The 26,701-nt window shown below is 50.7% G+C and overlaps 2 protein-coding genes across 2 annotated transcripts; one reads left to right on the forward strand and one right to left on the reverse strand.

The window, feature by feature from the left end:
- Positions 1-416: 416 nt before the first annotated feature.
- Positions 417-19,999, reverse strand: myo10 (myosin X). Its single transcript, XM_049746713.2, has 40 exons — positions 19,670-19,999; positions 14,493-14,657; positions 13,056-13,243; positions 12,180-12,314; positions 11,971-12,095; positions 11,798-11,811; positions 11,603-11,687; positions 11,431-11,534; positions 11,175-11,304; positions 10,981-11,099; positions 10,698-10,844; positions 10,473-10,573; positions 10,260-10,326; positions 10,103-10,195; positions 9,948-10,016; positions 9,805-9,887; positions 9,591-9,699; positions 9,314-9,394; positions 7,485-7,609; positions 7,310-7,424; positions 7,145-7,251; positions 6,865-7,071; positions 6,740-6,779; positions 5,818-6,666; positions 5,600-5,720; positions 5,280-5,523; positions 5,043-5,138; positions 4,875-4,968; positions 4,745-4,800; positions 4,529-4,671; positions 4,251-4,463; positions 4,024-4,181; positions 3,822-3,948; positions 3,461-3,752; positions 3,093-3,300; positions 2,777-2,913; positions 2,588-2,708; positions 1,920-2,384; positions 1,609-1,800; positions 417-1,428 (listed from the first exon to the last, which is right to left on the reverse strand). The coding sequence occupies exons 1-40, from the start codon at positions 19,688-19,690 to the stop codon at positions 1,327-1,329; spliced, it is 6,048 nt and encodes a 2,015-aa protein (XP_049602670.1). The 5' UTR covers positions 19,691-19,999; the 3' UTR covers positions 417-1,326.
- A 1,364-nt stretch (positions 20,000-21,363) lies between these two features.
- Positions 21,364-26,474, forward strand: basp1 (brain abundant, membrane attached signal protein 1). Its single transcript, XM_049748244.1, has 2 exons — positions 21,364-21,491; positions 24,358-26,474. The coding sequence occupies exon 2, from the start codon at positions 24,378-24,380 to the stop codon at positions 24,861-24,863; it is 486 nt and encodes a 161-aa protein (XP_049604201.1). The 5' UTR covers positions 21,364-21,491; positions 24,358-24,377; the 3' UTR covers positions 24,864-26,474.
- The last annotated feature ends 227 nt before the right edge of the window (positions 26,475-26,701 follow it).

A 26,701-nucleotide genomic window follows, 5' to 3' on the forward strand; every position in this document is an offset into this window, starting at 1 on the left:
AGGATTATGTTGGAATGTAGACTATAATGATTAAATCAATCTTGTCTTGCCCTCACAATGCAGAGTAAGATGAAGTGGTTGCTTCCTCTGCTTGATTGATCAGCTGCAGGGGAAGCAATCAAAGTTGTTCTGTTTCCCACAACAGTGTAAAACACCCCCTGCTCTGATCTTATCAGAGGCCGGGGGTTCGCCAAACCTGTCCACTCTCACCCCCACTCTGTTCCTCCTAATAAATATGCCCTTGCAGGGAGGAGACTTTCAGATTTCATTCCTTGAGCGAGTGAACTCTCCACCTGCAGGTGTCTGAAAGGACTTGCTTGTCTCCCGTGTGGTTCTTGCAAAATAAGTTGGAGTGAGCAAATCTCTAACAAGTGTCATGACAATTATTTATGTTGTTTGTAATATTTGAGAGACACTTTGTGAGAATCTTGTTTATTATCCAAATGTTCTCATGGAGCGTAACAAAAAAAAAACAAGAACATGTACAGCCAGCATCAGAAAAGATGAAGAGAATCATTGCACAAAGACATCAAAATACATGTACAGCAAAGAAGGCACTTGCGCGTGTGTGTGTGTGTGTCTCTCTCTTTGGATGGCCCGCTGACGTGTGGCAGAATCTCTGGACTTTTAGGAAAGCTTGCAACCATGGCAACGCACTCTTCAAGTCCCAAAAGCAGATTTTAACCAACATTTGGTCACAGTAGTTTGGATAGGCTGTTCATTTGAAGATGAAGATTCAGAACAAGGAGGAATGAAAATGTTGACAAGTTAGCACACCAGACAGTGTGTGCTGCCACTTGTTGAAAAGGCCTTTGGGTTCTTTGTGGACCGACAAAGTTTGAGAAGTTCTGCTAGCTAACACCACTAGCATGTCCCCATGGAGCAGCAAGTGCTTTATTGACATTGCCATAGTAAGTTCAAATGGATCCAACTCTTCGTTTCAAAAGACCACAGCGGTTGTTTTTGTTTCGTTTTTTTTCATCAGGCATTTGTGTGGTAAGTCAAACAATCAGAACACTCGAGGCAACCTTGAAATGTTCAAGACGGGCTTATTTACATGTTTTTTTTTCTTTACATTCTTTTCAAAGTCTCTTAGACTATGAAAACGCGCTTGAGTGCTTATCATAAAGTTCCAAAATGACAGTAAATAAAATATTTTCTCCGAAGCGAGGTCCAAATAAAAACTGAGTGCGGTCCCCTACTGGTCCCTCTTCCAAATCTCATCCTGTCCTGCTTTTGGAAGTCATGTTTGGTCCAGCCAAGAAAGTTGAGCGCCAAGAGGACCAACCGTTGGCAATTGGATAGGATGGGAGCGGTTCTCGGGGCTCACCGGACGCCGCATTGGCCACCGAGCGACTGACAGTTGCTGTAGCGCTTCTGCACCATCATGCCGACGTACGCCTTCATCAGCTTGGCGATGGCCATCACCTAGACAACAGTGAGGGTAAAGTGACTAAATATCAAGTTGTACTTGATTTTGTTGCTTGGTCGTTTGTTGATCGGTTAGTTGATGGCTGGGTTGGTTGCTTGGTGCTTTGGGCCACGAATAAGAACCGCTCGTGTCACCCGACGCGACAAACGGATTGTTATTTTCCCCCCCCGCCTTACCGTTTGGGTCTCAAAGACGAGTTCTCGTCCATCCACGGCGATCTTGTAGGTGTTGGAGAGCGGCGCCCCAAAGGACAGGATGCGCTCGTAGGGGAAAACCTCCAGAGGGCGCGGTTCGCCCCGCTTGTACACAGAGACGGCTTCGCGGCTCACGCCCAGCCACAGCTCCAGCGGGAAAGTGCCATCACCGCACTGGGGGACAAAACATTCCAACACAGTCAAGCCGCGAGCTACGAGCTCATCAGCAAAGTTTGCCGCTATGGTTGAACATTTAAAAGGTAGAACACAAAAAAACCCAATGTTCCATTCACCTCTACATTGAAGAGCGTGGATCCGTAGCCGGGCCAGTCGCGGACCAGCGCCATGTACTTGCGCATGGCCTGCTCCCGCGTGACGCCGCGCAGCTTGCTCCACTTCTCCAGCATGCCGGTCCGGATGGCCTCCGCCTCCTCCCTCAGCCAGGCCTCTAGCCCGTTGTCGGAGTCCGAGCGGCGCCGGCCGAGCGAGCCGCCGCGCAGGCTGCGCCTCAGCGTTCCCTCTAGGAAGCTAGACCGCTTGCGCTCCGACGTCCCTGAGCGTTCAACCCCCGGGGCAAAGCTCCGCGCTGAGTTCTGCACACGGGTCCGCAGGCGAGCCATGGGAAACACCTGCGAGGTGTCAGGCACATGGGCCCCGGGGCTTTGGTCCCCCAGAAGGTACTGAAGCCGCAACGCCGACAGGAACTGCAGAGTCTCCTCGGGGGCTGGATACTGACCGCGGATCACCGCTTCGTGAGCCTGCACGTACAAAGGCATCCTTCACCGCTTTTGCTACACCACACACGCTTGGTGGTCCTCCTGATGTTGTTTTTGGCATTTTCGAATGCAAGCGCTTGCACTTGTAAATGATCATATTTTGCCAATTAAAATGGCCTGGTGTTGATACGGTCAATCAATCGATCAGTGGTGGCGCAAGACCAGTGTGGTGTGCTGGTGGTCACCTGTTCAAACATGAAGGCAAACTCCACGCTGTCTTTGGGAACGTTGTCCACGTCCAGGAAGCAGTAGAGTTTGAAGTACAACTTCCAGCCTGCGCCGCCCTCATCTGGACTGAAGGACAATCTGCAGTGTCCACGCACACACGTTTTTATGACTGCTGAACGACAACAAAGCACAATCGCAGCGCTGACCTTTCAAACTTGGCGAGGACGTCGGCGACCACAGCACGGCTCTCAATGGCTTTCTCCACCGTGTCGTTGTGCTCGAAGAGCGCAAACATGTTCCTGCTGTCCTCCATGACCAGACCGCGCAGCAGCTTCTCCACCACCTTGCATGGACACGTCACATACACACGCACGGTCATCTGCGATAGTTTCACAAGGTCCTTCACGGGGACCTCGTTACCATGGAAACTACGCAATTCAATCAACGACTATTTTAGCTTCAATCCAGGTTTTAGTTTGTAGGCGCCGACAATGAGGTGTTGACCACGGCACGGCGTCTCACCTCGCCGGCAGTGGTGTGCGAGTTGATGGTGATCTTGCAGCAACCTCCGCCGTGACAATGCACAGTGGTGTTCATGTCCCGTCGCTCCACCACGGCCCGAATCTCTTCCAGCGAGGGGACGTTCTCCCGCCCGCGCGTCTTCTTCAGCGCATCCAGCGCAAAAGCGGCGTAGCGCTCAATCTCTGTGCCGGGGAACGCCTCTCGAGTCCTGCGGTGGCGGGAGCAACATGGGGGCAAAATGTGACACAGTAGAAAATGAGGAAAAAAAATCCCAAAAAGATGACATTGGAAAGGTGAATTTTGGAAAATTGAGTAGATAAGTGAAAAATGCAGAAGAACCGACTCTGAAGAACTGACGGCGGCACTACCTCTTGAGGTGCAGGCGGACGTAGGCGAGGACGCTCCTGCCGGGCAGGAAGGCGCAGGCGGCGCACGCCAGCGTCTTCCAGCGGGCAAGGTTGGCGGGGCCGTGGGGCCCGGGTGGGCGTGCCGTCTGCTTGACCAGCTGGCAGTAGAGCTCGTCGCGGAGGGCACGTGGCTCCCGGCACGCCCTCAGGAGCGCCCCGATGCCCGGCGCTGGGTCGGCTGCGCCCTCCAGCTGCCGCAGGCGAGCAAAGGCCGCCAGCGCCTCTTCCTGCAGGGTGCCGCACGTCCTTGGGCCTGAAGGAGCGAAAGCGCCAGGTGAGCACGAAGCCTCCCGTCGCTGGACGGACGGAAAGAGGCACGCACCAGAGGCCTGGTGCACATCTCCGTAGGGCAGCGGTAGAAGTGGTGAGTGCAGTGGGTGCTGGCTGTAGCGCAGGATGGGGTTCCTCCTATAGATCTGCTCCACCACTTCGGGGTTGAGGCTATTCTCCTATGCACACGGAACCAAGCACACACTGTGTTTTCTTGCACGAGACAGGCAGGCGTTCTTCTGCCAGTCGGCTACCTTGATTTGCAGCATGAGCTGCTGCGTGGGCGTGTCAATGGGCGCCTTGGCGTCGATGACGTTCTGGACGGCCGCGGCCCAGCGGATGGCCTCGTTGAGGAGTTTGCAGTAGAGGCGGTACGAATGCTTACGGCCGTGGACGACGACGTTCCAGTAGCCTGCGAGCGACAGACGTCAGAAGGGCGGCGGTGACACACGGGGGAAGGGCGGACGGTTTGGCGGCCCACCGGTATCCTTGAAGACTCTGTCGTCGGGCGGCACTACCGAGCACAAACTGTTGAGCACCAGCGTGCCCAACTTGAGGGCGCCGCGCTCCGAGCTCTTGTAGTAGTCCAGGGAGTTGTGGGTTAGCAGGAACCAGCGCTTCTTCAGCTTGAGCGAGGCTTTGCTGCCCACAGCCACGCCCACCACGCTGCTCTTCATCTCCTTGTGCAGCCAACCTGACACGCACAAAATTGTCAAATCACAACTTTTTGCCAGTCTGCAAGACTTTTTTTTTTTTAACCTCGTATGATGAACTCCTGGCCGTCCACGCGGGCGTCACCCTTGGCACGCTGCAGCAGCGTGATCCAGTGGTGCATCTCCTCAGGCGTGTCGGCGTTGCAATGGAGGACCCGGTTGGCCGTGATGATGACGAAGGAGTTGGGCCTAGGGGGTTTTGGGGGGGGGGTGCGATGTGAGCTCCCGACTCTGGGAAACGGCACGCTAACGGCGTCCTCACCTCTCTGGATTGTCAGCCGCGCACGCCGAGTCAATGGTGCCCACGTCCAGCGTACCCTGAAGGACCGGAAGACCATGGATCATGCTGCCGGACCACCACTTGCGGCTTTTGTCTGCCTCGCTCAACTCACCACGGCGTTCTGCGGGTTGGCCTGCTCGTCGTGCATCTCACCGATTTCCTGCTCAGTGGAGCCGTGGACCTGACTCAGCACGCTGAACCACTGGCTGCAACAGGCGACGGCGTCAACACATCGGCGCCAATATCACGATAGTCAAGCGACAACCCGAAGCCCCCTGACCTGGCGTCCTCTGCAGTCTCCGCAACCAAGTGGTACGTTCTCTCCGTCGTGATGATATCGATGCCGTTTTCCTTGTCGGCGTTGTCGATCACCTCTCTGCAAGGACACCCGTTGGACTGTTAGCGACGAGTCACAAACGACAAAAGCAGCCATGGGGTTCCTCGCGCTTGAGGAAAGCTCGAGCTGCAACAAACCCAAGAGCCACAGTTCGTCTCGGCTATTTTGCTGTGTACTCACTTGGCGGTGCGAATGTCCAACACCCCCTTGAGCTTGTCTTCGCCGTCGTTTTCAAAGTACATGAGCTTGCTGTGCCGGAGGACGAACCATCGTCGCTTCCAGTTTCGGCGTGACAGCGTGGACGATCCTCCGCCTTTCTTGTGCAGCCAGCCTTGCTTCAGCGCCTCCTGCTTGGCGCGGAACCACAGGAAGGTCTCGTCCTTCAGCACGCACCAGCGCCGCTTCCACATGTTCATCAGGCCGCCTGCGGGGAACGCCAGGGAAACCTAAGCCCAGGCCTGCCAGGCTTCACGTGCGTTCATTTCGAGACACGGACGTACCTTTGATGTGCAAGAAGCTGTGGAAGTAGGGCAGCGTGACGCAGCTGTAGACGGAGTCTCGGCGGTACGACAGCTCGTCGTCCGTGTCCAATCTGTCAAAGTCGTCCTCGCTGTCCTCAAACTGACATGTCGGAAAAAAACAAAAGACAATCTTGAGAAGGAAGCCTCTTGTTTGTGACGCGGATATTAAGGAAGTGGCATTTGTGAGCGTGCCGTACCGAGGACTGCGCTTCTTCCGAGCCGAAACGGTACGCTCCGGAGCTGTTGTATGTTCCAGACGAGCGACAGCCATCGGGCGACCACCGCTCATCGTTAGCGTTAGAGAGCGCTGCCATGCTGCCGCCGGACGCGACGGCGCTCTCGTCGTCCTGATCGTAATCCGAGTCCTCGTCCGGCGGGATGAGCTCGCACGGCGGTTCCAGCAGGAGCACGGCGGCGGGCGGCGGCGGGACCACGCCGTCGTTGGCGTACGGGTCCTCCTCGGAGGAGTCATCGCTGGTTCGGATTCCGCTGGTGCGCTGGCCGTCCGAGTGTCCGTGTTCACTGGGGTTTGGCGAGTCCTTAACCGGCTCGTCGTCCGCCCCGAAGCCTTCGTCCACATCCTCCTCCTCGCGGTCCGCTCGCCGCCACCCATCCTCCTTTTCTTGGTCGCCGTCCACTCCCAGCGAGCTCTCAATGTTCCTGACGCACTCGTCGATTTCGTCGAAGTTGAGCGAGCGAAGGAAGTGCTGTGCCGCCTCGCAGGCCTCATCCTCCAGGTGCTTGAGCTCCTGGTCACGGAGCAGCTGGAGGCGGAGCAGCGATGCCTCCGTCAGGGATAACTCCTGGCGTTCCTTCTTCATCTGCAGGGACTGGATCTCCCGCTCCAGTCGCAGGATCTCCTCCACCTGGGAGGCCTCCTGAGGACGGAGGGCTTTGTCATCCTCCTCCTCCGAAAATAGATCCAATGTCTGAGAAGACTCCTCCAAGGTCTCCTTCAAAGTGTCGGGTGAGTGGTGTTTTTGGGCCAGCTGAGGCTCAACCACCAGTTGTTGAGCTGGACAAGGCTCCTCGCGCCTCCTGAATGCCTGAAGATCACCAAAGATGTGGCAGATGACGTCAAAATGTCCATAACAAAGCATCTCAAACTCATTCTGCTACCTCTTGAGCGAGCTGTTCCTCCTCCAGCCGCTGTCTCTCTCTGCCAACACAAAATACAAAGCACGATCTGTAACGGCACTTTTGTGTTAATTGTTCGGATGAGCAACGCCGAGCAGTTTAGCGACCTTTCCTCTTGCTCCTCTTGCTCCCGCTTCCTCGCCTGACTCTCGTCCAGCATCCGTCTCACCAGGCGTCTGGCCATGTGACCTCGCAGGCGCGTCTGCAGCGTGAGCGCCGCCCAGCGCAGCAGCAGGAACTTCCTGCGCCAGTAGAAGGCGCGGTAGTTCTTCTGGATGAGCAGGACGCAGCGCACCAACCGACGGTACCGCTTCCTACGCACAGACCCAAACGTCTCAAATGTGACGACAACGGTTTGCGCAGAATTCCATTCCACTTCCTACCTACCTGACCACGTAGCCAGCCACGTGCGCCCGGATGATCACAGCGGCTCGGAGCACCACCACCTCACGCTGCTTCTCCAGACGGTGCTCCAGGCCTTCCCTGAGGAACACCTGAGTACAAAAACAACCATTCACGTCACAGCACACAAAAAAAATCAACGCGGCTCACCTTGGTCTTGCCCATCTGCCAGTCGGTGGCACTGCTGTCGTAACGCTGAAGCAGCTCAGCGCAGCGCCCCCTGGCGTCTGCCGCTGTCAGCCCATCCCGCATCAGAACTTGGTATCTGAGGAAGGACATAAGTCAGTGGGCGGTGCTCTCGTGGGTACCCCTGGAGACCACCCACCTGCAGCAGAACTCCTGGAAAGGTCGCCGCACGGGAAAGCCGGCACGTCGGATCTTCACCGTCTCCAGCATGCCCGAATACCTCAGCTGGTTGAGAACCACCGCTGTGTCAAAGTGCTCAGGCATCTGTGCCGGCATCAAACCAGGCTGATTATTTGTAGCATTTGTTTCGACAAAATTCTCAACAAAAATCAAAATATTCATCCAAAACGACCTGTCAGCTGCTACTTCAGCAGCTTTGCTTTGCTGACTCTTTTGGAAAATGACCAAAATGCCTATAGGATTGGCACGCAATGGCCAAAAGAGGAACACGAGGCAGCTGAAAGTGGAGCCACACAAGACAACATTTCTGCTCGCTTGCTATCGTTTGAATTGATGGCGTTCAAACGTGCGTCACATCACATTCCGTGGTGGCATGGAGAAGAGAGGGCGCCACTTTGGTGTGCTCTCCCGTCAGTCTCAGTGGGCGCAGGAGGGTGCCGGGGGTCTCCCGATGAGAGACGGCTTTGATTAGGACAGAACTACCCCTTCAATGTCAGCCTTTAAGAAGCACGGGCTCATTAGCGCAAAGCTCATTTGCATACGACAGCGGCACAAAGGCGGGCGCTGTCCGTAAAATGCACGTTTTCCTTGGTCTTACCCGAGACACTTGGAAAAGCACTTTGAACAGGGATTGCTCACAAAAAGCGCCATTGTCACAAAAATCAGCCCCCCTCTCCAAAATTCTGGCATCCTTCATTCTTTTTAATAATGATAAAAATTCATGAGAAACAAAATCATGGCCACAACACTGAATCTGATTTTAATATTTGATCGTCAGTGAAATGGAGTCAATCACACAACAACTTGTTGCTGCTCCTATTAAATTGACATGCGAAGTAAGGCAGCTTTTTTCCAAGAAGGAAAAAAAAGATGGACTGCATCTTAAGTTGGAGAAAGAGCCCAAAAGCAGCACAAGATAAAAACAACTGCAGCCTTTTAAAACCAACTGTGAAATGAAACGGCGTTGACGTCTCATCAAGAACCACATTAAGTCAGCGAATAATTTTAGTTCCCAAAAAGTTGACAGATGACCCGACAATCACATTCTTTGACAACTTTTGTTAGGATTGATAGCAACAATTTGCTTCTGACTCAAATACCGTGTATCCGTAGCCGCACGACGCCAAGTTAGCAGCGACCGAGAAACCATTTGCAGTCTCGTGTGTCATTGCTGGCTTCAAGAAAAACACCGACATGCAAGAGCGCCATTCAAAGTGCACACGCGCGCATACACACGTCTAAGGCACGCACGCACGCGGCATCCCGCCTCACCCTGCATCCTGGAGCGCCGGCCGGCCACAAAAACTTCCCAAGGGAGACACACGACTTGGCCTGGTTGCGGTTTGCTGGCTCAAGCTAACAAAGGCTTTGAAACGTTCCTTCCGTGTGGATATGGGAGGGCCGTGGTTGCCGAGGCGACCCGTCTCCCGCCGAGGCTCATTTGCGCCAGGCGCTTGTCGGGCTTGACGTGTGTGTGTGTGCATTCAAAGCAGCCCGGGGGAGGGGAGGGGCAAGGGCTAGCGTGAGCTCAACACAAAACCATTCATCTGACTTGAAGGCCCTGTTCTTGGAAACAAGACATCTGTCCGTACATCCATTATTTTTTTGTAACTTCCCCCCGTGACAACCAATGGTCAGCTCACGTGACGGCTTTAACTGAGATCAACAAATAAGTGTGCCAAGGGTGTGATAGAGAACAAGATGCCAAGTCAGCAGGACAACAGAGCGGCCCAGTGGGTCGTCACGGCAACTAAGCCCAAGGTCTGGCGTAAGTGTGTGCCCACTCACCTTGTGCGTGTTTGGTTTGATGCAACGGATGAAGAACGGGTCGGAGGCGCTGAGCGTTGCCATCAGGGAGTGCAGTGAGTCCTGAAACGCAAAACACACAGGCAGGCCCGTGTTAAATGACTTCTCAAAGTGCTCCTGAGCCTTTTGTTAGAGACTCAAAGTGAAAAAACAAATGAGTGGGTGGGCTTCCCCTCAACAGCATCAAATCAAAGAGAACGTCGCCACCTTGTGGCCGCCGGTGGAATTACACCCAAAAAAAAAAAGACGAGGACCGGACCTTGAAGTGCGAGCTGACGGTGGGTCGGCGGTGCTTGCAGCTGCTCTTCAGCGTGTCCCGGTTGTTGCGACTCAGCACGTGCTCAAAAAGGTCGTAGACAAAATCCAACCTGAGCCAAGAAGATAGATACTTTATTGATCCACGTCAGATGACAACATTTCACACTTGAAGGCAACATTGGGGAGGAAGAGAAGGCCGGCGCGGCGGAGCGCACCTGCTGTCACGCAGCAGATGGAGGACGTCGTCTCGGAAGGTGTCTCTGTTCTTCTCCAGCGTGCCCCTCACGTCGTACACCACCTGTGGCAGCGGCGCTCATTAGCACCTGGGCTCAACACGAGCGCATCGGCGCCAACTCACCTCTCCGGCATAATGGCGAACTCCAAAGTAGTGAACGGCCACGCGAGGCTTCACGTAAAAGGCATTTTTCTGGAAGGCAAAGCGCACGCACGGCAAACTCTTTGAGGAAGCCCATCATGTGGCACAGGTGAGCACGTTGGGCGGCGCCTTTGTACCGAGTGCTGACTGTGCAGTTTCTCCAGCAGCGTGTCGTCCGTGGCTTTGGGGAAGTGACTCTCCTCGTTGATCAGAGCCAGGAGGCCCAGTTTCTGCGTGAAGCACACACGTCAGTCCGACCCGGCCCGGCCTACAGAACCAGAAGCGCTGCCTCACCTTCTCAATCAAGTCCAAACACTCGCCGTTGTCTGTCCAGTCGATGTTGGCCCACACCAGACCTTCCCTGCGGAAGGTCGAGGCGTCATCCACATTTGGATTTCATTTCAATTTGACTTTGTTCAATATTCAAACTAGCGGCCTCAGAGTCTTCCAAAAACCGAGATGTCCTTTCAGTTACTTTTCATTTTGGTGACTTTTTGTTGGCCTTACTTGTTGTACTCGAGTTGCTCCAGGGAGAAAATGTGCTTATTGAAATATTCCTGCAGCTTCTCGTTGGCGTAGTTGATGTTGAACTGCTCAAAGTGGTTGACCTGAAACGGAAGGCATGTCAACAACAATGTCCACGACGTTCCTCAATCCTCTGCAAACTCAGAGGGGTGGAACAAAAGCACAGAGCGAGCGCCTCCTCGTTTCCGGGTAGTCCGTTTCCCGTACCTCAAAGTTTTCAAACCCAAAGATGTCCAGGATGCTGATGGACTTGAAGTCGTCTTTCCCTCGGATGCGATCGTTGAGTTTGCGGACGATCCAGTTGAAGCATTGCGAATAAAGTGCCATGGCCATGGAGTCTCGTGAGTCCACCGCCTGCGCCAGAAAAAAAAAAAAAAGAAGAAGGCTCCACCGTTCAAGCCAGTCATCGGGTCACCGTGTGGCAGGGAGCCAACAAAAATGGTTCACAGCCGACGGAATCAAAGACGAAGGCTCCGGTTGGCGCGCTGACCTGCTCCACAGTGAGCGGGGTGGAGATCTCCTCCCCCCGGAGGATCATGGACCTGTGTGTGAGAACCTCGGCCAGCTGATCCGGGTTCAGGCCCAGGAGCTCCGCCGTCTGACTCAGGGCTGCCGATCAAACGTGAACGGCCAGTCGTGGCTTTGCGAGCAGGAGGGGGAGGGGAGGGGGGAGGAGGCACCCACCGGACTTGGAGGCGATCTGGGCCCCTCCGGCCGTTACAAAGTGGATGTTGCCGGCGTGCAGGATCCCTGCCAGGAGTCGCAGGATCTCGCAGATGTTGTCCTCGGTGAAGTGCATGGTCCGCATGGCGTTCTGACAAAGACACAAGCGCAAAGCAGGGGAGGCGGGAATCAACAGTGTTCAACTCTGAGTCATGTGAACGAAATGAATTTTTCAAACATTCGAGAGGCAAACGAGCGGTGGTGCCGTGTTACTCACCAGAACCTCTTGAAAAGTGCCTTTGTCGTCGGCGCCGTTGTCTGGGGGGCCGCCCGAGTGGGTCAAGTAGTGATACGCGCAAGACGGGCTCAGATCCAAACGCTCTGCAAGCAACACAAACGGGACTTGACTCGATTCTGCCAACGAGCAATGCGGGCGCGAGTCGACTGACCCATTTGCTGGTGGTCGGCGCCTGCGAGCAGAGCATAGAAGATGTGATAGTTCCTCTCGCCAACGTTCTGTCGGACTACCCGGTTCTGCGGCAGAGAACAGAAGAGCGTCACGCTTAAACACGATGCTCTATCCCGATTAGCTTGACAAAAAAAAAAAAAAAAGACTTGGCCTGAACAGAGCAAAGAAGTGTCACCTTCTCCAGGAGGTCTGACGTCAAAAGGTGTTTCAGTCAAGGTTCACAAAAAGTCAGCCTACGTCCAAATAAAACTGACAAACATTAGTTGAAACTAAATTGGAGAGTCGTTTGGTTAGCATTAGCAATGATTAGATTTAGCTTCCTGTTCTGCGAGCGAAGAATGAGGATACAGTCGACGATGCGTCCTCCCTGGATGCTTCCTTTTTGGTTGAAATGCAGCTGGACGAACTTCCCGAAGCGGCTGGAGTTGTTGTTGTAGAGCGTCCGCGCGTTGCCGAAGGCCTCCATGATGGGCCTGCCGGCGACACAAAGGTCACACTTGTACTCTGTTCATGTCATCAAGGAAACGAATAGTCTCCAGAACAATTCTAAGAGTCACCCGCTCTCCAGCAGCGCCTCCTCCACACGCGAACTCCTCTCCTTGGACGACACCTCCAGGGAATGCTGGCTCATGGCCGACAAGAACTTGAGAATCAGTTTGGTGCTTTCAGTCTTCCCGGCGCCACTCTCGCCACTAAAGAAGAACAAACACCATCATCAATCACGCCAAATTGTTGCACACGTCCGTGACAATTTCAGTTTCCCTCTTGGCATCCATCCATATCTGTCTGTCTTTAGAGCAGAACTAAAAGTCAACGACGCAGTATTGTTTTGTCCACTAGGCGGAGACAAAGACAACGAAGAACGTCCTACAGCAAAGCCAAATGAGATCAATTCTTAAAAAAATTCAAGTCAAAAGCAAAGCAAACCACACTCGAATAAAACCACAACAAAGTAAACCAGATGAAACAAAACATGTTGTAAAGTGAATTCAAACAAAATGAGTAAACTTGAGTAAACTCAAGTCAACTAAAAGTGAACACCACCAAATTCAAAAAGTTAACAAAAATGAAAACCCCTCCAAAATCAATTCAACTTAGAAACTGCGCGACCTAAAAAGAAAAAACAAATGAAAAGTAGGAAAAAAAATACTGCCTGGGGGGGTGAAAGTAAAAGGTCAGCGCACAAGGCGCACACGTGACGTGATGCTTCGTTTGCTCAGCCAAACGCAGTCGCCGCGGAAACCAAATGCTCAATGACATTTCGACTACAAAAGCAACACGAAACGTTTTCAGGTTTCGTGCGCATGACGTCAAGTCAACAAGAATGAGCGAAGCTGATTTGCACATGGAGACGGACGGTGGCCTTTTGGTCAAAGTGAGGTCACCAGAGGATGCCGCAAGATAAGCAATCTTGATAAAACGTTGGTTCCCACCTGATGAGCACGCATTGGCTGCGTGGCCTCCGCCACAGCGCGCGGTAACACTCATTGGCCACGGCGAAGATGTGCGGCGGCATCTGGCCCAGATGATGACGGGCGTACAGCTCCACCGCGCTGCGTTCGTACAAGCCGGCCAGCGGCTGGTACGGATTCACCGCCGCCAGGATCGACCCGATGTACGTCTGTCGGATGACACAGAGGCAACACTTTGTTTTTCAAAATTGTGCCTGGATAAAAAGGCATCTTATTATCAGAACCCAGTTGAAATGTCATTTTGTCCCTTTATTGAAAAAGAAATGGGACTTTAAAACCGAATGTTCCGGAATGTTTTGCTTACTGTTGCGAAAAAAAGAAAAAAAAAAACTCCTCGGGGCACAAAAAGAGGCAAGCTCTCCACTTAAGTTGAAGAATTGCAACCATTTGGACTCAATTAGTTCCCGCCAGGCCTCCTCCCCCTTCGCCCGGCAACAATTTCCACGACGATGCCCCGGCCGCGAGCTAATTGGCTGTGACTTTCATCACGAGTCCCCCCCCCGTTGGTTAACGCCATTAAACGCGGCCCCTCGTCTTCTCTGGATGACGATGGCGAGCGGCGGCGGCGTTCCGCAATAAATAGTTTGCATAACGGCTCGGCGTTCTCATGAAAACAATGACATGAGCCGCAACATTGCAACATTAAAATTTTGCATTAGCTACAACGTGTTAGCCCCACGCTAAACAGAATTTCGAGCCATTCCAATTCTTTGCAGCTCAGTTCAGTCAGAGCCCAAATTTGCCAAAAGCGAGACGAGCAACCGTGCGAGCAAAACGAGGAGCAGATGTGAAAGAATTTGGAGAAAGGACAAAGCGACGCTGGCTTGAGTGACGGCAGGAAATGTAGGCGGGACGCCGCCAACTAGTGGCACTCGCTCAGCTCGTGTGTTAGCTGCACTGTGATTAGATTTTGGAACATTCACACGCCATCCCCCACCCCTCCCCCATCTTAAAACTCTCCTGGCGTGCATGTGAAAACAAACATTGGTCTTTTTCTTTTACTGCTCATTTGAACCTTTTTTTTTCTACGTACAACGAGATTTCTTTGGTTGGGAACGAAAGCAACATTTTCTGTGCGGATGTCCTGCTTTCCTAAGATGTTAACGAAAAGATGAAGGATCTTCTGGAATCACGCCAGCAGGATCCTGACTGACAGAAAAGGGGCCTGGGGGTCAACTGGTGTGTTGCCGTTTTTGTGCGCGTTGTGCGATTGGAGCCAGCTGCGCACTGGGGGGAGGGCTCACATGAGGATTCCAGTCATTCCAGTTCACACATATTCTGGACTCCACATTCCCAGTTCAGGGGAGGTTCTGATGAAGACATCTTGAGCCTTCATGATATGTTCAAAAGGGGAAAGAAAGGCTGACAAGCGGGAAAGCGTCCGACCAGCAAACTCACGTAGATGCGCCTTTGGCGGTATCGCAGGAACAGGTTGTGCATGATGGCGCCGTCGTGCAGATCCTCCAGCATCGCCATGTCCTCCACGCCCTCGTCGCCGCCCTCGTTCTCGGCGCCGGGGGCGGGCTGAAGCTCATCGCATGTTGGCGCATTGCGCTTGTACGCCTGAAACGCAAGAAATTCAAAGTCACATTTCAGATGAGCTCGGTTGTTTTATCTTGGCGTGCGCATTCCGAGACGTCGGCTCATTCTCGTCGCGACGTCGAACTCGGCCTTGCCGAGTCAACAAAGGTTTGAGAGGAGAAGGCCAAGTGCCAGCCTGAGAAGAAGAACACACACTTTTTATCGAGGCGAATGTAGTGGGCACAAAACAAAGTAGCGAGTTTCTTGACATACGTATGGTAGCCCCTGCTACAAAGAACCCAAACAACAGCCATTACTTAAGGTGGCACCAAAGCACTAATTTGGTCCAAATCCAACCCACATGGTTGCCTCAAGATGGTACCAAAGCACTAATTTTGTCTTGACAAGTCACATCAGTTGTCTCACACACACACAGCTGGATGAGCCAGTGTGACTAAAGAGTTTTTGGTGACTCGGTCTTGAAGAAAGAGCCCAGTGTCCCGGGAGGCCACCACTGATATGCGCAACTCGCACATTGCTCACATTCCCGTTCGAGTGTTGCTCCAGGGGCAAACTTTTAGCATGGCAGACACAAAAATGGTCAAATAACATCAGCCTGTCGGGAAACGATGTGACCAAGAGATTTTAAGGAAATGACAAAAGCACAACAGCTACTTGGTCACACAAAAACAGAGCCGCTCAAGAAGGGGAGGGGTCGGCAGGGGTGGGCCTCCAGGGGTCTCGGCCTTCCCGTGGCACACTTTCCACTTGTCCTCCTTCATTGTCTGCAGCGTGTGTCACCCCCCTCCTCCCCCAGCAGCGACACACTTTCTTCCCTCTTAAAGTCACGCCTGCAAACTCACAACATGCAGCGTGTATAATCAGCATTGGCAAGCTAAAGTTGGCAAAACTTTGTTAACTCCTAAGTTGCAACGTCGTTGCATTTTCTGAGTGTGTCAGCACTTTTATCGGCCTGGAAAATTCACATTGTTTGAATTCGCCACACCGATCATACACACAAGTAAACACACGCACGCAGACACACTCGAGCGTGACCGATGACTAAACATGGCCGTAAAACGTTAATCATTAAACTGAGCCATGTTACTACGACAGGTCATCATACGTCTTCCGAGATGGTGGCAGAGGCTGGTCAGGATTCTGGACATGAAAAATAAAATAATTATGTCAAAAAAGAAGGGAGGGCTATTTGCAGCAGCCTTCCAGCCTAGCCAAAAATCAAGTGGGAAGATTTTCTCGCGGTGGCAGACAACAAACGACAAGCGGGTGATAAAACGCTTCCTGTTGGCGGCGGCGACGCAGGCCAACAAAAGTACCCTTGTGAGCGGGAAGCCCAGAAGCGGGAGAAGGGCCCAGCTGCTTGTCACGCCGTCGCACCAGCAAAAAAAGCAAAAATCACACTCTTGCAAAAAAAAAAAAATCTAAAAAAAACCCCTCGAGATCCAGAAGACAGTCTGAGTCAACGATAGAAAATGTCTCCCAAGATGGTTGTGGTTTGTTTTCTTAGATACTTGTATTAACTGCTCCGCCGCATTCATAATTAATCAGGGTCAGATGTTAAGAATCCAAACAGCTGCTGTGTAAGTCAATTATTAACAAAGCAGGGTTCAAAGTTCAGCTCGTTGATCAGGGACGATCACACCGTTGCCAAGGTGACACGAGGGCAACCGATTTAACAGGAGCCTTGCAGGCATCGTGAAGGGCGACACTTTCCCAAGCTACCCCGTTGTGCGTGCATGTAGTTGTGTGTCTCTACGTGCGTGCACGTGCGTGTATATGTGTATGCACGTTTGAATACACATGTGTGAGTCAAGCCTGCAGGCCCGCGTTCTCTTTGGCCGCTTGTTGAAAGCTAAGCTCACTTGAGGAAGAAGCTGTCCTCGTCCCGTTTCAGGACCACCGCATGAAACAACAAAGGCAGGAAGTCGCCAAGTTGGACGACCAACAGACAAATCCTGCGCAGTCAAGGAAAGTCGACGGCATCAAAAGAATGTTTGGAGTTAAATAGACTTTTCCGGCCCACTTCCCCGCTGTGTCTCGCAGTATTTTTAGCCCAAAGGCAGCCGAGGTGAACCCCCGACCATCGTCGGCCATCTGAACTCAGAAGCGTGCTAGCTAAGCGACGCAAACCCGAAGCGGCTCAAAACCTGTCAGAGCCAACTCCGGGCCCCCAAGCCCGACCCTCATCCTGCCCAAAAGGGTTTGATTGTTTTTAAAGCCCTATGATGCTTACAGGGCAACTTCCTCGTTGTCCTTTTATTCCAACATGCAAACATCAACACCCAACACAACGTTTTGTTCGCGCAATGGAATGTGGAGGGTTGCGTCTGGGGGGCCAGGGTGAGTGAGCTGTGTAGTCGGAAAGAGGATCATCAGCCTTCCTGGAATGTTCACTTTTTCAGTGGGGCTCAAGCAGATTTATTTTGTGTCAAATAACATTCTTGTCGACGCTGCTAGCCCGACTTAGCATCAGCTGCGACAAGCACAACCGTTTGAGCAAAAACAGACTTGACCTCAGTGTCATGCGACATTTAGCAAACAAAACACTCATTCAAGCACGTTCCTTTGACACAGATAGCTTAGCATCCATCAGCAGCTACGTGTTAATTAACGGAATGTTGCTTTTACAACTGTTAGCTTAGTCGATAGCTGGGTGCGGGCTTTAGCGCAGGGGATGTCGTTAATATTCTATTTGGCCTTATGAAGCCCTTTGACACTCTTACTTCAACGAACATGACTTCACGTGTCCACTTGATGCACACTATTAAAAGATTCAAGGTGACTTCATTAGCATTTTTTCTTAGTCAAAACACATCATGTCATTTGTTTTGATTTAATGCATTGTGTTGGTTTTGTTCTTTAAACAAGGTGATGTTCATGCATGGCTCATTTTGTGCACCAGTAGTAAACATTGATGTCTTGAATTTGAAAAAAAAAAAAGAGGGGTTCTTCAAGAGAAGTAGAAAGCCCCGACGAACTCGACAGCGCCGACCCGACTGTGAGCGAAGCAGACTATGCTACGCGAACAAGCTTTTAAACCAACAACTTGACCTACTTTCTTTGCCTCACTTTTAACTCTGTTGACACAAGTGTGCGCGTGCGGGTTGCGGCCCGGCGGTTGGGACAGTTCCACCATGTGCCGTCCAGCTGCAGTTGGACTTTTTGGAAGAAGAAAATCCGAATCCGAAACTCTGTCCACAAGATCGCCCCCCCTGTGCACGCTCACACACGCACGCCATACATAACTTTGGCAGCTAATTAGCTCTAATGGAGATTTGTTTACTTTGCTTTGGGCTCGGCTGCTGTTTTGTCTCGTCTTCCAGGAAGTGGCTATTGGGCTAGTGTCCAATCTGATCAGTCGCTCGCAACATCCCCACGACCTCTGGAAAAGCGTGCGCACACACTTCAGCAACACACATATACACACGAAGTCACGCACAACATGACACGAAACTTTGAGCAGTCTAGTTTTGTGCTTGAGAGTTTGTCGCCTCGTTACATTTGCTGATGAGCTCATCGCGCTACCTTAAGAGGGAGTTCAATGTTGGGCAAATTCCCAAAGAAAGAAACAAAAATAAAAGTGGCAGTCGCCAGCGACGACTGGCCGGCGTCATTTTGCCGCAGCGGTTCCCGAGGGGAGGCCTCGGCCTAGGAAAACCTTCTCGCTTCGCTGAACAAAACCAAACTTCCATTTCGAGAAGCAAAAGTAGGAGGAGACAGGAAGTGGTTGACGTCGTCTGATTGGTGCGCTGGATCGGCAACTAAGGAGTTGTAAACATTCCAAATTGGCCTCAGCTGAGATTTTTTTATTTCTGAAGCAAGACATACAAGCTTATAAACTTGAGCGCTTATTTGTCTCAAAAGTTCCGCTTTTGTGCTTGACTCTTGGTTTTCTTTGTTTAGTCCAGTTCGGAAGGCCGTACAATACTTGGAATTTGGTTCCAAAAACCGTCTCAAAAACCTTGAGTTAGCTATGGAATGAAAAACGTTGCTCAAAGTGCTTGCGTGAAGTCTGCTTTTCTTCTCTGCCTGGCCTCTTTGTTTCCACGCCGATTAGTGAAGCAGGCGGCTGATATTTGAGACCGCAGTCAAGCATTACCCTCCCAACATTTTTTTTCCTCCTCTCGCTCTCGAGGGAAGCAAGACCAACGTTTGTCTCGTCACCGTCACGTGAGATTAGAAGACCCGGAGAGCAGGAAGAGGCAAAACTTTCAAAAGTTTTGTTTACTGGAACCGTTCGTTACACCTAAGGACAAAAACCGGTTGGACGGCTTTGTCAAAATCGTGGCGTACAAAACAAATATTGAACAACAAGCTCAGGGCCACTATTGACACAACATAAGACTACTCCACTCATGAGAACAGCTCGTCTTCTCAAGCACTCGTCTGGATCTTAACCTTCTTCTTCGAAGCTCCATTCGAACCTAAACAATGAAGCCCAAGTTGATTGGAAACATTTTAAAAAATGGGGTCACGGCGAAGAATCAGTTAGTTTGGGCAGACCTTCAAATTTTATTGGTCCCTTTCAACGGCTACTAAAAAAACCCACCTGGGTGCGTTCGGTGTAAATAAAAATAAAAAATCTAATATTTCCAAATGATGCAATTCACAGCTGTAATTGCAATAGCATAAAAGCATTTTTTTCTGCAACTGTCTTTTTTTTTTGTTTCCTTTGAACTATATCATACAATGTCCTCCATTTTCTTCTCAGCGAGAGTAAGAGCAGGAAAAAAATCTCACCAGGCCATGAAAAAGCCATACACACTCAAAGTTAGGGATGCTGCAGCGGACCGTGACCTGACTTGACTAACTTGGCAACAGTCAAGTGACAAGTACATAGCGTTTATGAGCTCTAAGATGGATTTGCCTTTTGTCTGGCTCTACCCTGACATGGACAGGCGACCCAGTCAATCCCAGGTTTGGCTTTGTGTGCCCTGACACGGACTGGCGACCAGTCCAGGGTGCTGCACAAAGTCGCAGATGTGAAATGGGAAGGAAACTTAAGACACCAGACGCTGCTGTTGCTTGGTTACCTCTTGGAAGAAGTGCTCCATGTCTGTCTCCCGCTGCTGTCTTGATCCCGGGACACAGGTCGCGCGCTCAGTCCCGTTTCCGCGCGGCCCCACTCATTCCACGTCGCTCCAATGCACGTGCAAAAAGAATGCGGTTGCAAAGGGGACAATTTAATCCTTCTCGCAATTTTTGCCGTCCTTCTGTCTTGTGCGCCCTCCCATCGACCGCGCGCGTCCTCCGGCCACGGTGCATGCGTCCCTGCGGCAGTCCAGGCAGCAGCACGCAAGTCGCCCCGACGCCGATCCGAACTTCGCAAAGTTGGCACTTTTTACTCTGTGCCGAACCAACGGACAATGAGAATCAAGTCCCGCCCCCGCTCCTCCTCCTCGTCTTGCAGCGGCCACGCGCCCCTCGGACGCCTCCTGCTGTCAAAATGAGGCGCCGGTGCACGTTTACGTTTTAAACAGGTGCTATCGCGAGAGAAGGCGGCGGGTCACGTGACCTTTCAGTGCCAAAGTTAACTTCTTTTTTAATGTTTGTTAGTATTGTACATAAAAGTAAAATCAAAACTATGTTGATAAAAATGTGAAGACACAAATAAAATGAACATAATGGCAGCATCAAGAGTTTAACTGTGATCTCTAACCAATTTGTCCGTCCATCCATCCAATTACCCCCAATGAAAGCAAAACAGGAAGCGGTAGACAAACATTTCCTGTTTGGCCTTCTAACGATGGAAGATAACAACCACGGCAGTCAAGTGCACGACTGAGTTCAGTTCGCTTGAGTCCCACCTGCTGGAATGTCGGAGGGAGGTGGGCCACCCGAGTCGGGCTCCATTTTAGGACTTCTAAAACCTGACTTGTTCTTCATGAGATGATCGGCTTTATGACACCTTCAACGTTAGAGAAGACAATATAGGGAGTGAAAATAAAACTACTGGTTTGCGACTCATGCAAAAATGATGTGACGATGAACATTTCAGTTCAACTGAACTAGTTGTGTCATCAAAATTGTTGACTAGTGGGGGCATTACGGTTTCTTGGCGACCTAAAAGCTTTTGGATGTAATTCCAATCGTGGCTCCAGTTCACTTGTGAGGTTCAAGCACAGGTTGACCTTTTTGGCCGCAAAGAGCGAGAGAAAAAAATAAGACGTTTTGTCTCTGCTACCATCTAGCGGTCACAGTAAGACATCACAACCTTTTATTCTTTCTGATTTCCGTGCGTGTGTGGAGCAAACGACAAGGGGGCGCTAGTGCAACAAAAATCTGGTGACAGTATGCCGTTTTTTATACTTCCAATAAAGAAACTTATCGTTCATGTTTCACCAGTGCAAGCACTTCATAGTTAAGGGGCCATTTTGCATTAAAATAAAGACATGCAGATATTACCGATCCTAAGAAAAGGAGACATTCGAAAGGAAAGTTTTGATTTTGGCAACACCTGACTAGGGTTAGGGTTTATTATTATTGATGAGAGAATTAAAACTTTACACTTTATTCCTTATTTTTTACAAAATTATCAGTTTACAAGGTGAAATGATACGTTATGGCATGACAATGAGTATTTTCCGTGTGGCGTCAATAAGATTCTGTGGGATACTCCAAAATTATTACAAGTAATCATAAATTGTGATTTTGTCGTTTATTTTCTCTTGGATTCAATTCAACAGATGCACGTCTGCGGCGCGCGCAAGCAAGGGTGCGTGCGTGTGCGCGGGCTCGCGCACGCGCAGCCTCGCAGAGCTTCGCCGAGCCGAGCGCGGAGCGCGTCACGCACAAGCACGCACGCAGCAGACTAAGGAGCAGCCAGGAGCCCCGCGCACAAGTTCCGCCTACAAGGTAACGCCCGCGTTCTTCGTTCCACTAAAAAAATTTCATTCTTATTATTTTCGTTAGCATTAAAGCTGTCTTCTTTTGCGCGTTTTCACATTTGTCTTTTCCGGGCATGCGCTCCGCGGCAGACAAAAGATGCGTGGCCGAAACGCACGGCGGCGTGCGTGGACGTCAGAAATGGTGCCTTCATGGCATTACATTTTAATAATACATCACGCATTAGGCGCTCGCTATTTCTTTCTATGTCTGTTTTATTCTCTTTTCGGTTTTCCCCTTTCCCGGAGACGAGGGAGCGCGTAAAAAGGGGCGTGTGCCGCGTGCTGGTGGAGTGGCGGGCACGCGCTTGTGGGATGGAATATGTTGCATCTATATGTTGCATATATATATATATATATATATATATATATATATATATATATATATATATATATATATATATATATATATAAACGAAACAAAACATAATTAAATACAATCATGAATATTGACATCCTCGTGCATCTTTGCCGTATTCGATGTTGTTTAGTCAGTGGGAACGACGCGTACAAGCCAACTTTATGGTGGCTGTATAGCGGTCCTTTGTTTGCGGCGGCGCGCATGCGCAGTGGGCGCAGGGTGTGGATGGGAGCGATGCCACCTTCCCGAGCGGAGGCGGGGTGGGGGCATTTGTTACTCCAGACGCACGCACACAAACACGCACACGCACACACACACACGCGCGCGCACACACACTCACGCACGCACACACAGACACACACACAGAGCTCCTTCTGTAAAGATGTGATTGTTCTTGTGTGCAGGATTCTCATTGGTGTGACTGTCTGTCAATCAACATTTGCTATAAATTAAAAATCATATCGTTCAATAATTGGCACGTTTTCGCTGAAGCACATTTTAACATTGTGGTGCCTTGGTCAAATTTGTGTGTGTTTTGGGGGGAGGGGGAAGAAATTTGAGAGCCACCAGCGTTCGATGGCGCCAGCACACAACAACCATTGATCCATTCCGATTAATTGGACAAAAATACATTTTTGGAGTTCTATTTGTTTGTTCTCTGAACTCAACTGGTCTCTCATGGCGCCGCCATATCTTTTGTGCCAAACTCAAAATGGCTGCCACGTGCCGGCACTGCTCTCTCTGGTGTGCATTGGCGCTAAAGACAGCTTGCACCAGCCACACTGCCTGCAAAGGAGCTCCGAGGACATTTTGCCACATTTGTGCTGGCCCACTTGTTTCATTGTTGCCAAGTGTCTATCGACTTGCTGGCTTGCTTGCCGGCTTGCTTGTCGGCTTGTGTGCGTATAAAAATGCCATCAACAGACGCGGCGGCGGCCATCTTAAGCGTCAGGTGGTGCGATACCAATGGAAGCGATTGCGCGTGTCTCTGAGTTGTCACAGGCCTCGGCTGGATTTGAAGCGAAATACGCCGCTTGCTTGGAAGGAATTTGTGGCCCCCGCTGGTAAGAAGGTAAACGCAAGACAAAGTAGAGTCACTGGTGCTACAGCGCCCCCTGTGGCTGCGAGCGCCATCTGTTGCCTCGTCTTTGTTGAAAACCGCAAGTGACGGGCATGAGGACAAAATGATTGTGAACGATTAAACAAAAGGGAACAATAGAAATTGTTTTGTTAGCCTGCAGCTTTGTTTGACAGTTGGGCTTTTTTGGGGGGGGCAGATTTTCCACCTGGCGGTTTCAGAGCCAGTTTACAAAAGCTTTGTAGTTGAGTTTTCCAAAGTTTGAAAGAAAAAAAATCAATTGTACTCTCATCTTGAATGTCAGTTGAGAGATTTGTGTGAAGCTCAGCGATGAAGACTGAGCGAGCGACTGAGCTGCATCACGGTGACAAAGCGAAAAAGTTCATTCAGGTCAAGTAGAACGTGTCTGCTGGCTTGCCAACAGCCACTTTAGAGTGCCTCGTTGTCAGCCGTGAGTGTGCGCGCGTCACAGAGAAAATGAAACTGAGAAAAAAGCTGGCTAGCACGTGGGCACTTTTGTCATGCAGAGGAAGAGGCAGCACGGAGGCGGTCTGACGCTTCTGCCTGATGCCACCAATTTAATGCGTCTCGCCGTCAGGCAGAAGACTGAAGAGAAAAATTCTCCGTTTCATATCGGGAACACATTGTGAATGCTGTCGTCATTTTGGGAAACAAATGCTTTCATGTGCGGTATTTGTGTCAAGTCCCGGAGGGAACGCGAGTTTCTTGCTTTGATGGGATCGGAAGAAGGATGAGAAAAATGTTGCCGTGGCGACGCCAGATATAAACGTTAACACCTCACCGGAGTTGAGCGATAACAAGGTTTGCTTGTTGCGCGCTCATGTTGACTTTGTGCACGGGGCAATCATTAACTTCCTCCGCCAACACTCGCACTTGTTCGCTAGTCATCTCGGTCGCGGTTATCATCTTTCGTCACACTGCGACCAAAATGTACATTTACACAAGGCTGCGTCCAATCCCACATTTATGTAGACGCGAGTGTGGGAAAAATATGAAAAGCTATGAGATTGGCTGCCCTGCAGGAAAGTGTGTCAGCCCCCCCTTCATCTATTTGGGGTCATTTGGAGTTGAGCGCTCGTGAATCTCTATGAATGGAGAAGCATCCTCCGAAAGCCACCGGTTGAAATGTTGCGCCAGCTGATTGGTCGCTTGGGATTTGAGCTGATTTCCAGCAGCCAATCGATAATGGTTGCGCATATTTTGCAAGATGTGGGTTGGTGACTCATTTCTACTCTGCGACCCGGGCCCAAGGTGGTCTTGCCTCATCGGCAGTATATCAATTGGTAACATCTGGCATGAAGAGTTTTTCAACGGTGCACGTGTGACAACCGAATGGCGTGCATTCACATTGTGGCGTTGTGGTTTTTGTCCACACAGACGCCCGAGGTCCGTCCGTCATGGGAGGCAAACTAAGCAAGAAGAAGGGCTACAACGTCAACGACGACAAGACTAAAGAGCAAGACGCCAAGGCAGGGGAGGCGTCCGGTTCCGACGACAACCAGGTAGCCGAGAACGTCAAAGATGAGACCGCCCCTGCCGCCAAGGACGTGACGCCCACCAAGGAGGCGGCGCCGGCCGCAACCGCCGTCGCCGAGGAGCTGGAGAAAGGGACCAACGCCGAGCCTATAGCGGACGGCGAGGTCACCAAGACCCAGGAGGCCGCGGCTGAGCCCACCCCCAAGGAGGCCGCCGCCCCCGCCGTCAAAGATGAGGCCGACGCCAAAAAGACTGAGGCCCCCAAAGCTGAGGCGGACCCCAAAGCCAGCGAGACCCCCAAGGAGACCCCCAAGGAGTCGGTGGCCCCCGAAGCTCCGCCCAAAGATTCCGCCGATGCACCAAACAAGGATCAGAGCAAGGATCAAAGCGCCAACGCTCAAGATTGATTGGTGGACACCCGCGGGAAAGCCACACCTACTTTGGACAATAATGAGAATCAAGAATGACCACCGACAAACCCGCTGGAGCGACACCCGAACCCGCCCGTCATCTCATGCCGTCGCATAATCGCCTTGGCCATGCCCCCTCATATAAAACTTTCTTAAAATGGTCCCAAAATAGTCAAAGATTTCCTAAATAGTCAGTACCAGATTTGTATTTAAAATACATTTTTAAGATTTCTACGCTGGTTTGGAACCTTAGCTTTAGTACTCTACGCAACTCTGATCTGATTACAATCTGAGTCTGGCCTTCTTTTAATCTGGTTCAGGTCTATTTTGAGTCTGATTCCGACCTAGACTAGATAGGTTCTAAACTGGGTCTGATTTGGCACTGATCTAGGTGTAGTCTTGTTCTGATCTGGGTCTAGTCTAATTCCATTCGGGTTGTTGGGTGTCGCCAACCTTTTACTCGTTTTGAAGCAGTCTGCTTCTGAATTGGTCCTGGTTTATTTAATTGTCAGGTTCTAATTTGGTAGCATGGCACTGCCGGTGGTAGGCTCTAGATTAGACTTGGACTGCATTTGAATAATCTGGTTCTAAATTAAATCTGGTCTGTTGGGACCAGTCTGGTACTCGACTGGCACTGGTCTGGGAATAGTCTTTTTCTACATTGGGTCTACTTTGGAATGGGTCTGGGTTTAGTCCAGTTCTAGTCTTGTTTTAAATTGGGTCTGATCTAAGTATGTTCCAGTTCATGTTCTGGTCTAATTCCAGTTTGGTTCTTATCAGGTACTGGACTGGTTCTGGCTCTAACCTAGTACTGGACTACTTTAACTCTGGTGCTGATCTGATTTTAGTCTGTTTCTTGACTGGACCTGGTGTGGCTTAACTCATTCACTGCCGAACCAGTTAAAATGGCTCTTTGACGTCTATAGCCGTTAATGGCAGTGAATGAGTTAATTGCTACTGATCTGGTCCGGGACAAGTGTGGAAAAAGTCTGGTTCAATATTTGTCCTGGTCTAGATTTTGGTGCTAGTTTGATGCTGGTATGCATAGGCTAATGTGGTTCTGAATTAGTTCTGATCTGGTTCTAGTCGCCAGAGGAAAAAAAGCAGACATCAGAACGGGGACGTCTCAAGGTTTTGGATGCCAAATTAAAATGGGGGGGAAGCTTGTTTCTATGGCAACCGTGCTTGGCAACTCCTCATTCTCATAAAAGTACCGCATGCACACGCATGTGCAGGTCGTGTACATGCATGTGCACGCGTGTGCAGTTGAAAGTTTGAGGGTACCTTGTCCTGCTCCTGAGTGACAAAGTCTCCTCAAACTTTAGACTTCACGTCGACACGGTCGTGGCATACGTGTCATCGCGTGTTCTGGCCTTAATTTGCATGTGCGTTCCGGTCCCATCTTTTGGGTCCGTTGGGGAAAAGCTGGTGTGCGTTTCCATGCCAACCGTGTGTCTCCATCCCAGCCGGCGGTGCTCGCTCTACGTCTCCTAGAAAACAAAATACTAAGAAATTAAAGTTTCAAAGTTGTATGTTGACTTGTTGAAATTGGTGCAACAGTCGCAATAAAAAAAAAAAAAAAAAAACACAAGGAACTACTAAACTGAATTCTTGTTGTTTTGTGGCTTCTGTGACATTGCAGCTCGTCCATTCACGGAGGACGTCAAATATTTGTTTCCAATTCAGCATTCACACTCTTTCTGTTAGTGCTGCAGTAACTGTTAGCACTGACACTATAGTTAGTGCCGCTAGCATCATTAGCACTAATAGCATATTTATTGTTTTTTTAGCATTGTAATTGTTAACACCACTAGCAGTGTTAGGACTGATAGTAT

This window comes from Syngnathus scovelli, chromosome 17 (genome assembly GCF_024217435.2).
Source record: "Syngnathus scovelli strain Florida chromosome 17, RoL_Ssco_1.2, whole genome shotgun sequence".
Lineage (NCBI taxonomy): Eukaryota > Metazoa > Chordata > Actinopteri > Syngnathiformes > Syngnathidae > Syngnathus > Syngnathus scovelli.